This window comes from Palaemon carinicauda, chromosome 42 (assembly GCF_036898095.1).
Source record: "Palaemon carinicauda isolate YSFRI2023 chromosome 42, ASM3689809v2, whole genome shotgun sequence".
Classification (NCBI taxonomy): Eukaryota; Metazoa; Arthropoda; class Malacostraca; order Decapoda; family Palaemonidae; genus Palaemon; species Palaemon carinicauda.
The window spans coordinates 26,040,853-26,055,505 of NC_090766.1; the positions used below are offsets into that span (position 1 = coordinate 26,040,853).

Consider the following 14,653-nt stretch of genomic DNA (forward strand, 5'->3'; position numbering starts at 1 on the left):
CCATTCTCTCAACATGGCCAAACCACCTCAACACATTCATATCCACTCTAGCCGCTAACTCATTTCTTACACCCGTTCTCTCCCTCACCACTTCGTTCCTAACCCTATCTACTCGAGATACACCAGCCATACTCCTTAGACACTTCATCTCAAACACATTCAATTTCTGTCTCTCCATCACTTTCATTCCCCACGACTCCGATCCATACATCACTTTTGGTACAATCACTTTCTCATACAGAACTCTCTTTACATTCATGCCCAACCCTCTATTTTTTACTACTCCCTTAACTGCCCCCAACACTTTGCAACCTTCATTCACTCTCTGACGTACATCTGCTTCCACTCCACCATTTGCTGCAACAACAGACCCCAAGTACTTAAACTGATCCACCTCCTCAAGTAACTCTCCATTCAACATGACATTCAACCTTGCACCACCTTCCCTTCTCGTACATCTCATAACCTTACTCTTACCCACATTGACTCTCAATTTCCTTCTCTCACACACCCTTCCAAATTCTGTCACTAGTCGGTCAAGCTTCTCTTCTGTGTCTGCTACCAGTACAGTATCATCCGCAAACAACAACTGATTTACCTCCCATTCATGGTCATTCTCGCCTACCAGTTTTAATCCTCGTCCAAGCACTCGAGCATTCACCTCTCTCACCACTCCATCAACATACAAGTTAAACAACCACGGCGACATCACACATCCCTGTCTCAGCCCCACTCTCACCGGAAACCAATCACTCACTTCATTTCCTATTCTAACACATGCTTTACTACCTTCGTATAAACTTTTCACTGCTTGCAACAACCTTCCACCAACTCCATATAACCTCATCACATTCCACATTGCTTCCCTATCAACTCTATCATATGCTTTCTCCAGATCCATAAACGCAACATACACCTCCTTACCTTTTGCTAAATATTTCTCGCATATCTGCCTAACTGTAAAAATCTGATTCATACAACCCCTACCTCTTCTAAAACCACCCTGTACTTCCAAGATTGCATTCTCTGTTTTATCCTTAATCCTATTAATCAATACTCTACCATACACTTTTCCAACTACACTCAACAAACTAATACCTCTTGAATTACAACACTCATGCACATCTCCCTTACCCTTATATAGTGGTACAATACATGCACAAACCCAATCTACTGGTACCATTGACAACACAAAACACATATTAAACAATCTCACCAACCATTCAAGTACAGTCACACCCCCTTCCTTCAACATCTCAGCTTTCACACCATCCATACCAGATGCTTTTCCTACTCTCGTTTCATCTAGTGCTCTCCTCACTTCATCTATTGTTATCTCTCTCTCATTCTCATCTCCCATCACTGGCACCTCAACACCTGGAACAGCAATTATATCTGCCTCCCTATTATCCTCAACATTCAGCAAACTTTCAAAATATTCCGCCCAAAATATTCCGCTTAACTGGTGGATATATATAATTAAACTCCCTCCCTTCCGCCCCTCTAGAGACCCTATGGGCAGAGAAGACCTGAGGACTTGAGGAATGGTTCCTGTATCCTGGCGAGTGGTGGCGCTAGTTGTACACCTAGCTACCCAATCTTCGATTGCCTGCGAGTTTTGAATTTTCTGCCGGACGTCAGAGACGTTAGCTATATATATATCCACCGGGTAAGTATGTTAAAAAATTTATTTTAATATGAAAATATTTTTTTTTTTTACTTTTTTTTTCGAGATGGAAAAAATACAAGAAAATTTTAAAATACACTGTATGAAAATTTGGCTGTAGTGTATATATTATAAGTCCTATGTTAGTTTTCAGATTTTTAAAATTGATTCATAAATAAGGGAGGAGATAAATTTTGAATATGAGAAAAAGACAAAAAAAAAAAAAAAAAAAAATGTTCAACTTAGGGAGACTAGAATTGGCTGAGGTATTGTGTACATATAGATGCATATTCTGAGCAAATTTCAATGTCATAGTGCAAAAATGACCTCCCCCTCGAGTTTCTTCCCTTCAGAATGGTGTTTGCTTCCTCTAATGGCAAAGCGACCTTCGACTTTGTGAGGTTCCCTGTCTCTGGACATGTTCACCACTTACCTGAACCACAAACTCCCAAGAGAATTACTCGTCCCAGACCAAGTTGCAGTAATGGATGATGACTTTCAGCGCCCATGAGACAGACTAGACTTTCGCATTCCCGCCGTTCTGTCTTATTTGTCTGATCCTGAATAGGGTCCAAACATCCCAGGGAGTCAAGGTAATGGCTAGTAGCTCCTTAGTGGCTAACAGCAGAGTGGTATCTAGACCTGTTGGAACTTCTTACGAAGGTTCCAAGAAAACTCCCAGAATGGCCAAACCTACTTTGTCAACCACACATAAGAAATTCCACGAAGTAGTGCATTGCCTGTATCTTCATGGCAAGAGATTATCCAGCATCTTCGAAAAAAAAAAGGCCATTCGGCACGAAGTGCAAAAACAACTGGGGATCTCCGAAAGTTGTCCACAGCAGTCTACTAGGCCAAGGGGGAAATTTTCTGTGATTGGTGTCGTAGGAAGAATACTGCACCACTTACGACCAATATTCCCCCAATTTCCTTCTTTTTAGTAGAACAAGAAATCCCTTTGTCACTGCGGTAAAAGGTTACCGATTGGCCTTGGGCCAAGCTTGCAAACTGAAAGGGCTTGATCTCTCCTCTCCATGTGAAAAGACTTGTCCTCCGCAAGAATTCAAACCCCCTTCCTGGGATGTGATAAAGGTTCTCAGGTCTTTGAAGAAAGTCCCCTATAAACCTATGCATAAAGCCTTAGACAGGGACCTTACCCAAAAGACAATTTTTCTGCTTGCCTTAGCTTCAGCCATGAGAGTAAGTGAACTACATGATCTATCTTATGTCACATTCCAGAGGGTGGAAAGAATTACCCTTATCATTTGTTCCCCGAATTTGTGGCCAAAACCTAAATGAAAACGATATCAGATACTGTATTTCTTTATTTCCTTTTCTCATTGGGCTATTTTCCCCTGTTGGAGCCATTGGGCTTAAAGCATCCTGCTTTTCCAACTAGGGTTGTAGCTTAGCTAGTAATAATGCTAACAAAAAGGCTCTGATGTGGCAGCAGCTGAATAGTACCCAGATTTTCTATTCTTGCCTGTAGAGATACCAAGAGAGCTTCTCCTTCCTTTCTTGAACTGCTCATACAACCTCACATGGAGATTCACCACAATCAGTTGTGTTTCTACGACTTCCAGGAGGCTATCCACCATCTTCTCTCTCAGAAAGGCTTTTTGTGAACAGTAGCAAAAAAGGATGGCTGGATACCCTTGTAGGTCAATTTTTGCTACCTATCAGGCAAGGTTGTCTCTCCTCCAAGGTTGATGTCGTGACCATGATAAAATACCGTACGGCCATGAGCCTCATCTTTAAAATGAAGTTTTTATATTCTCCTCGATGAAAACATGTCCCCTCATACAAATTGCAGAACTTACTGGTCCCCAGTCGATAGTCAAACTACTTCCTCGGAGCGTAGATCCTGTACCACCCTCTTGGAAAAAGAGCACTTTTTTATCGCTTATCAGTCCTCAGATCATGACTTGACTCTTCAGATGATTTTTCCTTGTAGCATTGGCCTCTAGTCTCTTCTACAACATAGGCCAGCCAAGGGGATGCAGGGGAGATAACACTCGACTTCGTCCCTCAGTTCGTTGCCAAGACTCAGAATCCTGGAGCGAACCCTAATTTTGGGCCTCTCCGAAAGGGCCCTTTTCAATTGTTCTTATAACTTTCAAGAACATCGAGACATGATCTTAAATGAACAACTGGAGCTCATCCACGTGTCAGTCACCTATTTTTAAGCTTAGGCAAGGTCAAGAGGAGAATCCCTAAAAGATGATCTCGACAGGGATTTACCAAGTCATCGTCTGGGCTTGGCACCCTAATACGTCTTGTCACGAACGCAGAACCATAACATTACAATGAAACTCTTCTGTGGCACAATTCCTTCAGGCAGGTCTCTGGCATTACCAAAACACCTTTAGATAGACATAATCCACAGGAACCTTGATATTTTCTCCATAGGTCCTGTGGTGGCAGCACAAGTGTTGTAAGCTACCTCAGCTCCCTTATAGGACAAGTAGCAGTCGGTTCAGGACAGACGTTACTCCTTTTTAGACTGGGATGAATGAATAGAATCACTAGCCATTTCTTCCTTCATCTTCCCCTCTCTTGGGGTACAGCATCTGAACGACTGCAAGCTGGCTTACCTCTTATTGGCGGTAATACTCATTATCCTTGTGTAGCCAGCTGAAATATATTATATATTGGTTATGTCCCTGTCCTCCCTGTGAGGGGGAGTCAGGCAATACCCAGGTTAAGAGGCAATATTCTTACCTGGGCAAGTCACAGCGACTAGTTTCCACTCATTCACCACAATTTCCCAGGCAGTCATTAGGTAGCCTATCAGACTGAGAGTTAGCGAGGTGTCAAGGGTATCCCTGTCACGAGCTCAGTGTCGTACCCTAGATGAAGTTCCCAGCCAGTTGGGATTTTTGACTCCCGGTCACCCAAGGGCGAGTCTCCATAGTAAATGGTTTGTATTTTTAGGAACAAATGACAAATTTGGAAGAAATTTGTATTTTTCCTAACCATACAAATCTGAGCTCTTTACTCCTACTTGGCCCGCCATCACCTATACCCCTTGAAAATCCTGCATGCAATTATGCAGACAAATAGAGTAGTTGAGTGTGTGAGCGTAGTATTTGGTCTAACCACCATCAGCTCCGGGTTGTTTATCGACGGTAAAGAGTTTATGGCATGTTTCCTGCTATGCCGGAACAATATATCCATAGTAAAGAGCTCAGGTTTTTATGATTAGAAAAAATACAAAAAGTACTTTGAAATGTGTTATATACAGTTACTGTACTAAAGTATTGCTAAAGTGAACTCGCAAATGCATTCTTAGTATCTGTACACAAAATACTTGATCTGCTTTATTAAGCAGAATGGCTTTCCAGGCCCCACAGTCCTGGCCCTTATTTATTGTAAGGAGGGCTGGAAAATTCCATAAGAACATTGAAAGTTGATTGTCACCATTAAGTAGAATATGTCTGGTTGTATGTTGTATTTTTTAGAAAACAGTATGTAATGAGGATAATTTCCATATAAAATTCAACAAGTGTTCCAATAAATGGTATAATTTTGTAGTGTGAGTTTTTCCATTATGCAAGGTTAAGTTTAACACTTTAGTTACAAAAAAGTTTTATTATCGACCACATAAAGACTAAACTTTACAAAATATTGATAAAAAAAATCATCAGATCTAATACATTTTAAAGAAAATGGAGATCCTTCAGTAGAAACCAAACAAGGCAAATGCTAGTTACAATACAATATCATGGTTTTAACCATAATGAAAATTGCATGAAATGATTTAGGATCTGTAGAATATGTATTCATATCTATTAGGTTATAATGCTCTTGTTGATTTCATGATTTATCACACTAATATATCACATATCAATATATTAAGCTACTTTTCTTTTGAATTCCAAACTGTATTGTACTGATTTGTCAATAACAGTTTATAAATAAGAAGAGCAAGTTTGCGTGCTGCACACTGTTCAGTCACTGATACATTTGAGATACTGTACAAGAAATGTCCATAAAATAGTGAATTAGAAACTATAACTTTTAACAATATAAATAAAAACAACACTAGAGTGCCCCTATTTAGCTGCTGATGGCCGTTGCTCTGGGTGGTATTTAAAGACATGGCGTGAAAGGTGACCTCGTTGTCTAAAAGCCACGCCACAAGTTGAACATTTGTAAGGCTTTTCTCCTGTGTGTATTCTGTAAAGAAAGGTGTTATGTAGAAATTAATTTTGTATTTATTGCCCCATGAACAGGAAGGTCAATAAGATGAATTAATTAGCTTTGTTAAGATGAAATTTGGTACATTTTGGTATTAAAAGTTAAAAAATTATTTCTGTTATACAACTCACTAATTCTTTTGACTTTGAACATGCAATTTACTCAATTACTGTAGAAGAATGACCACTTGAGGTAGTTCTCTTGATATGATTTAGTTAACATACATTGTTTTATGCCATTTATGAACAACCAATTTTGCATTTTTCCTAACTTACAGACCTTTGTCCTTTACTGTAATAGGCAATTAAAAACTTTGTCAGCAATAGCCAGTAGTTAGCAGCTGGCATAGGAAAACCCCAACTCCTTCTGCCGGTACATTGAACTGTCACTTTGATTCCATCTAGGACTTTGGTTTGTATAAAATTAGGAAGAATACAAATTACTTTTAAATTTTGTGATTTGTTCCTCATAAATCCAAATCTACGTCTTAACACGATTCTCATTCTTAGGTAGATGACAGCCCTATTATCAAACTTGCTAGCTCAAATCCTGGGATAGCTATGCTAAGTTCTTTAAGGTGTGGAGTGTAGCATCCTAGACACCTCGCGAACCAGGGACGAAAGTAAAATCAGGTTCACAGCTCAGGCAACCAAGGCTGTTGCACAAGAAAATCTCTCTTCGACTAGTGAGTCTGTTAAGTAAGGTATATCCAAATCAATGGGTTTACCAGTGCATATCCATCCTCCCCTTCGTGGAGGGTGGTGGAATGATAACTTTTACTTTATATTATAACAGTAATAGAATACTGTAGCTATACTAGTATTTGTATCCACATCAGTCCAGGTCCATGGGATCACAACATCTATACCCTAAAGCAGAGGAATAACAGAGGAAAAAGTACTTGAACTTACGATGTAATCATCATCTTAGGCATGATACTTTAGGTCCTGTAAAGAAGAAGTCAAGGGATGGACTTGCCGAGCAGCAATCAAGAGTTGTTCTGTAACTGGAACACAAACCACGCTATTTATTAAGGGTATTACTTCGGCGTAGCTGAAATGACGAGTCATTAAAGTCTAGCAAGGGTTAACTACTCACAATGCTAGTTAGCGAGGGGGGGGGGGGGGTATTTTGCTAATGCTCCCACTCACACACCTGTGATTCAACTCACTTTGCTTTTGGCTCGGATGGTGAATGGACGTTGCCGCTCTTCATCCTTCGCCTTTATTTAGACAGCCATTAATCTGTTTTTGCTTTTTCTTTTCTCTAGTGTGTGTTTGTGAGTTGACTTTTGCAACCATGTGCACCTGCCCTGGACTCACCGGCTGGCCCTGTGGAACATTTATGTCGGCGGTGGAGACAGATCCCCACACCCTTTGTCCCACTGGCAGAGGTCAACGGTGTGATAGTGATAAGTGTAATGAGTGTAGGGAGTGGTCTTCCTCCCAGTGGGAGAGGTGTGGGCGACGGCGGAAGAAGTCTAAGCGGGATATTTCTCCTTCTAAGGGGGAAAAACCCAAGGCTTCTTCTTCCGTCTCCCGACCCTCCTCTAAAGCTCTTACTCGTTCGGTCCCTTCTGAGGGACCGTCGAGTAGTAGTACAGACCAATTTAATGTCGGCCAACCCCGGTCCTTGAGAGATGGTGTTGCTTCCCCTTAGCGAAGCGGCCCCACCTCTCCCCCCCGGGCGAGGCCCTGTCACTAACTCCTTTGTTACAGGTTTGGTCGTCCTTGGGGCTCTCGGGTCCGCCCTCCAAGGACGCATCGCTGCAGACCATCCGCAAGGGTGCTACTGTTCAGCAGTCATCGTCGCCGTCAGAGGTAGATCCTCTGGTCCATGTTGACGTTGTGGTGTCAGAGGTGTCGCCTATGATCTCATCTGACTCCTCTGCCCCTCCAGACTCTCCAGTGGTTGCTGCCAACTTTGTTTCTTCCATTCCTGAACATCCTTCGAGGGGGAAACTAAGTCCAACGTCTGTCTCTAATGAGTGTTTCTCCCCCTTGGGGGAGTTCACTCATAGACTCCTCTTCGGTGGACTGCTGCAGCGTACGGTCAGCTTGCTGATTCAACGACCCCCTAGAGGGCGCCTTCGTCAGAAAGCTCGCCCTCCACTTTGCCTTAGAGGTCTCCCTTCACCATCAGTGAAAAGGTGCCTCTTCGGCTCTTCTGCTTCGTCATCGCAGCCTTCAGCTGCTTCGTCATCGCAGCCTTCAGCTGCAGAAGAGCCTCCACTGCAGTCATCTGGCCCTCGACCTTCGACCGTCACTGGACCTGCTACTAGTCCTCCGACTTCGGTCCTGGACCTCTTTGCAGATCGTTTGCGATCTCCTTCGGTAGATGCTTGCCCTTCCAAAGGGCACATACCAGTTCCTGACCTGCTGACCTTCCATCACCGTTCTTGTTCCTGGTAAAGGCTCGAGGCCCTACCGAAGGGCGCAGCTGCACGCCATCGCCCCGCAGCTCACCAACCTCCTACAGGTCATCAGCGCTCCAGCAGCTCGTCAACACCAGCCTCCTCATCAGCGCTCTACAACGCTTTGGTGCTCCCCTTCACCTGCTCGCCCTCATAGACAGCAGCTGCAACATGCGCCTACGCACCAGCGCTCTCCTGTGCACCCTGCGCCCAAGGTCTCCTAGACGCCAGCGCTCTCCTACACGCCAGCGCTCTCCTACGCACCAGCGCTCTCCTGCGCACCATGCGCTTACTCGCTCACGATCTCCTGCGCGCCAGCACACCTGCACGTCAACAAGCTCCTGCGCGCCAATATTCTCCTTTACTTTACTTTTTACTTTTGGATGACACTCTTGGCCCTCTTTCTGCCGAAGTCGGTAGCTACAGAGGGCACGACGAAGACATCAATTTAGACCTTGTAGAAGGGGTCCATCTCACCCGATTGGTAACAATCAACAAAGATGTGCGTCTTCAGTTTTCTCTTGAAAACATCGCAGTTCAAGCTCTGCTTCACCTCTAAGGGGAGCTTATTGAAAATTCTAGGAGCGCTTCTTTCAAAGGCTCTAGTACCAACATTGGTCCTGCTTCTCAGTTCCTCGAGACGATATGGATCGTCACTGTGTCTCAAGCTAACTACAGTATCAGGGCGAAAACTCTTCAACATATTTCTCATATACGAAGGTTTCTCAAATTTAAGTGCTTGGTACGTTAGGACACAAATCTTGAAAATAATCCTCGCTTTTATAGGCAACCAGTGGAGCTCGATAAGCGTTGGCGTGATCCTCTCACGGGGGGACAGGCCTTTTATTAGTCTAGCAGCTCTATTAAACACATTTTGTATCTTCCTCAAATTGTAGTTTGGTAAACCATAGTACAACACATTACAATAGTCTAGCCTGCTGATTACGTAATTGTGTATCAGCAATGTTAAAGTTTTTGTGTCAAGGTATTTCTTTAAAAAGGCAATATTTCTCAGGTGATAGCTTGGAATTCTGGTTACTCTATTTATATGCTCATTAAATGACAGACCGCAATCGAAAACAATACCTAAGTTTTTGATGGGATTTATCACATCAAAATCATTTTCAAGCCCTCTAAGTTTCACAATATCAAGTCTTCTCAAATCATGCTTTTTCCCAATAAGCAGACACTTCGTTTTACTATCGTTTAACTTCAACTGTCTGGAATTCATCCATCTTTTAACATCAGTCATGACTTCATTTATTTTCCTTTCTGTGTCCTCTACATTACTCAATGACGGTAGATTTGGGTGTCGTCAGCAAACAATTGAAAGTTCACCCCATGATTCCTCAGCAAATGCATCAATTCAATAGTGTAAATACAAAACAGGATAGGGCCCAGGACACTTCCCTGTGGGACCCCCCTGGCCAGTACTTTTGTCCTGGAGAAGGACCTGCCAATCTGAACACAAAAAGTTCTGTTTATTAAGACAGTCTCCAAGTAATTCAGCGCCTCGCCCTTAATACCAATTGCTTTGAGGTCGTTTAGTAGTAATCCATGTACGACGGTGTCAAACGCTGCACTCAGATCAAGCAATACTAGAATGCCACACATTCCCACATCCATCATAACCAGCAGATCGTTTACTATCGAACATAATGCAGTCTCCGTAGAGTAAAATTTCCTATATGCCGATTGATTATCAGGAAAGACATGGGCTACTTCAAGATAGTCCATCAACTGGTCCAAAATTACATTTTCAATTATTTTCGAAAGAAAAGACAAGTTAGATATAGGTTTATATGAACTCAAACTTTGGGGATCTAAAGAGCCCTTCAATACTGGTTTGAGAATTGCATATTTCTCACTCTCCGGAAACATTCCAGCTCGAATGCTAAGGTTAACAATTTCTAAATACACCCGCAGGAGATCATCAAAATATTCACCTCCAGTGACATCAGAAATCGGAAATGGATCATTATCACAATAAGTACTCTTTACTGTACTGACAATTGACTTGATCTTAATGAAGTCTACTGTTACAAAACGATTGAACTCGTTTTCACTGGTGGCCACCTGATGTAGGTTAAACCGAGCTACCTCCCCAAAGCCACTAATCAAATCAACAATTTTATTTTCAAAGAAATCTGAGAACTTGGCTCCAAGTTCCCCATCAGAGAAACCCTCAGGGAGAGTTATTTTCTTTTTGTTACCAGTCAAATTATTAATAACAGAATACAGCTTTTCTATATCTAAACCAAGTTCATCAATTTTTCTTTTATAATACTCCCTTTTCTTTTTCCTGATTAAACTATTCAGTGCATTACGTGCGGTACAGTACTCAATTTTAGAAGCCTCATTTCTCGCAGCCCTCCATCGTCTCTCTTTTCTTCTTTTAACTTTTTGCCACCAAGACCTCATAATCATACCAGGGTGCATTGTCCTTTACCACTATTTCCCTCTCAACGAGGGGACACTCACTGTCATACAATTGTCCTGCAGAACTTTTTAACAGAGAGACATAACAGACAAGACAGCTTCTTTTATTCTCAAAGCCATGTTCACATAGATCAGATGTCTTTTGACCAATTTCATCTATAATCTTCTGGAGTAATTCATCCTTATTTAGGTTTCTCTTGTTTCTATAAAGAATCTTCTTTCTTTGTTTGGAAAATATCCTAATTTCCAACTTAAACTTAATGATCATATGTACAGGAGACAAAACACATAAATCGTCCACATCAACACCATGAACCAGATCATTGTCACTTTCACTGAAAATTAAGTCTAGCATGTGACCGGTAATTGATGTAATCTTATTGACTCTATTTTGATAACCAAGTATATTCATTGTTTCAATGAAATCATTCGCATGTTGATTTTCTGGATTATCAACTCAGAAATTGAAATCCCCGCACACAAACACTTCATGTCCGACTACGTTCAAACTTTCAAGGTATAATCTAAATTCATCAAGAAAAAGGATCTCACTTGAATTAGGGCTTCTGTATACTACAATGAATACTAGTTTTCTTCCACCGTACATGCAACTGACCTGCATAAGTTCAAAATTATCAGTTATGGGCACTTTTTCTTTATTTTGGAGAGAGCGTTTGAGATAAAAATCCCAACCCCACCCCCCCTTCTATTGTTCCTAGGAACGTGGAGGAACACATGTGTGTCCGGCGTCATTTCCCAGATCTTAGCACTATCATAATTATTTAACCAGGTCTCTGTTAGTACTAACACATCTAACTCATTGTCATTTATATAATCCCGTATCTCATATGTTTTGTTTCCCACCGATTGAATATTCACCAAAGCACAGTTTAAACAACGATTAGAGTTAGTAGCCATGATCGGTTTTATTTCTTATTTTGGCAATTTCAATCTGTAAAACCGGACAACACATCTCATTGGCAGAATGGTTCACATCTACTTTACCAGCTTTAACACAATTTATGCACTTTTTCACATCCGAAGAGCAGTCTCCGAAAGAGTGATCTCCAGCACATTTCCTACAGCAAGGATCCTTCTCCTTGTCAGGACATCTTCCATGAACATGTCCATAGGTTAAGAAATGGTAACACATTGTGGCAAAGTATCTATCTCTCACCTTATACACACCCCATTCCAATTTAATTTCATCTCCCTTGTTATGAATTAATGCTCTCACTTCAGGATGACACTTTAATATATAGTGCTTGGTTGCACTGGCAGCATTCTTGTCAAAAATCAAATTTATCTTGCCTGTGATGTTTTCGATCGACTGCAGGTAATCATTTCTCTGAATAATTGTCTGCACAAGGTTGTCCTTATTTTCTTCAGCACTAACATTACAAATCATAATTTTAGGGAGCAACTTTTTTGATTTCGATACAGACAAATTTTCCAGATTGTTGACCTTCATAGCAGCCTCATCCCTCTGTTGTTCAGACTGAAAGTTGAGTATTACATTTCCTGACTGATTGAACCTGGTATCAACCACCTGCAGATCACTCAATGCTCTAGAAATGTCATCTTTCTTCTCCGAAGCTTTAAGTGCATTGTCCGTAGACTTCACTATGAGCAGGTGCTTTTTAGCTACACCTGCATACGTCTTGGGGGAAGAAGCCGAAGGGGGAAAAGACAATGTTGGTGGTTCAGCAATTTTTTCTACCTTAGTCAGTACCTTCTCTACTGATTCAACTTTAGTTTCAATGCTTTCTAGTCTTTTATCCATTTTATCCAAAATCCCCATGAAATTACTAAGTTGCTTCATGATAGATTCTCCACCACGCAAATAGAATTTGAGCTTGTCAAGGCACGGAGTACAAACCCAGTTTACAAGTTCAACATCTATCTTAGGCAATTTGTGCATACGAACACATTTTCTGTGAGCCCATCCCTGACAGGCAGAACATCCAATAGCATCCGATGACAGTGAAGACACAGAATCAGAACATTCGTAGCAGATTATATCCATTCTATTCATTTTTATCTCCTCGAACAATATTTACCAAAAGTATAGGAAATTTCAGTTCTGGCAACTCTCAACACCTCTCAGCGCCTCCCCTACCATCCCACATCCAAGCGGAGGGGCAACCCCCTATGAGGGTTTGAAAGAATTTGCAGACACACACACTACCACGAGTTATCAGTTTACCGTTGCTTACATCACTCTCCAGCGTGCATGCGCCATCACGCTCCTGCGCGCATGCGCCATCACGCGCCTACGGGCAATCAAGCACTCTCCTGTGCGCACGCACCGGGACATGTGCGCCCGGCACTCGCTCCAACACAGGCCCACACGTGTGCGCAGACACTCACCAGCACGCAAGCCAATGGTCTCCCTTGCGCCAGCTATCACCTGCATGCCAGTATTCTTCCGTGCACGCTCTCGCACGCCAACAAGCATGTGCACAGGAACTACACCTTGCCAGGTCATCATCGCCTCATTCTCCTCCCCGCAAATGCATTTCAGCACGCCCTTCGGGAATAGGGGAACAGGCATCAACAGAGGGGTTCAGGATCAGGAAATTGCCTTCTTCTAAGGGGGACCCACCTATTACGGTAACTACTCGTAGGGAACCTTCGGTCCCTTTCCCTTCAGGGGATCTGTCTGACAGTGCTTCAGTCAGTCAGCAGCCTTGGTTCAGTGCCTTAGTCAGAGCTATAACACTGGCATTCAATCCAGCCCTGTCTGGCCGCTCGTCAGAGAAGCCAATAGCTCTAGACTCTCAACACGGAACTATGGCTTCCTCAACCCCATTGAAGAGGAAAAGAGGAGTTTCCGATGCGGTCACTTCCTCGAGGGTGAAACCAACTCTGATCAGGCCATCAAGGCTAGTCCCTCCGGTATCTCCCCAGGGATACTCTCCCACCTCCCCTTTACCAATGGAGTCGTATGAGGAAAGGCCCTCCTCCATTCCACCGTCGGAGGAAACCTTTCACGCTGAGAGCTCCCAACAGTCAGAGATCAGGAGGGACACAACATCCAGGCCTTCGATGTTGGAGTCTTACCTCCTTCGGACACAACATCCAGGCCTTCGATGTTGTAGTCTTACCTCCTTCCTTGGAAGGAGTCCAAAGACTCCAAGACCCTGCCAAAGTCCTCTACCAGGACTACAAAGATGGAGACAGCTAGTCACTCGAGGAATGTCCGCGACCCACCCCGGTAAGAGCTCTCGGGGATGGAAGATGGAGACTTCGCTGCAAGTCCAACATCAGGAGAGCAAAAAGAGTCAGAACATGCATTCTGGCAGGTCCGGACTTATTAGGGTTCTTAACTGGTTTCCCGACTCAGAGATATCCCCTTAGGAGGGCAAGGACACAGTCTTGGGCCGTGTCTTCGGCACCCAGAAACCCTCAAAGACCAGTGAAGCGGCACTGGTCTCAAGGGTTGAAGGGTGCCAGGGCTAAGATCTCCCAACAGCTCTTCGAGTTTGTCTCCTCCAACCGTTCTAGCTCTACTAACAAGCTCCCCCCACCTCCTCATGTACAACAGAGGAGGTACTTTGAGATCCTGGATGAGCCCAGTCCAGTTTTTCCTCTTCACCACTGTCTGGAAGAGCTAACTAAGGGAGATCTCTCTTGAGAGATACTCCAGCCGGCAGATCTCTTTCTCGGCGGCCGAAGTCCTTAATCAGGAAAAGGTCACAAAGTATGCGATACAGGCTACTTCGTGGCTGGATATCTGGTTAGGGACCTTGGGAATCCTGGTACGAACCGAGGATTTCTCCAAGGAGCACACCAGGAAGGCAATGGAGACCTTCCTTCTCTCAGGCATCCGCACGATCGAGTTTCTTGCCCACCAACTTTAGAATTTGTGGGCAAACACCATCTTGAGACGAGATGCGGTGTCTGAGAGATTTCACCATCAGGTCCCCAGGAGA

At 43.1% G+C, this 14,653-nt stretch overlaps 1 protein-coding gene across 2 annotated transcripts in view; it reads right to left on the minus strand.

The window, feature by feature from the left end:
- Window positions 1-5,268: 5,268 nt before the first annotated feature.
- The window catches only part of LOC137632992 (protein bric-a-brac 1-like), a 242,742-nt gene continuing 233,357 nt past the window's right edge, over window positions 5,269-14,653 (minus strand). For both annotated transcript variants that reach the window (XM_068365159.1, XM_068365158.1), the window contains exon 10: window positions 5,269-5,845. In XM_068365159.1, coding sequence (XP_068221260.1) covers window positions 5,722-5,845 — 124 coding nt within the window. In that variant the 3' untranslated portion in view covers window positions 5,269-5,721. The remainder of the gene's footprint in view (window positions 5,846-14,653) is intronic.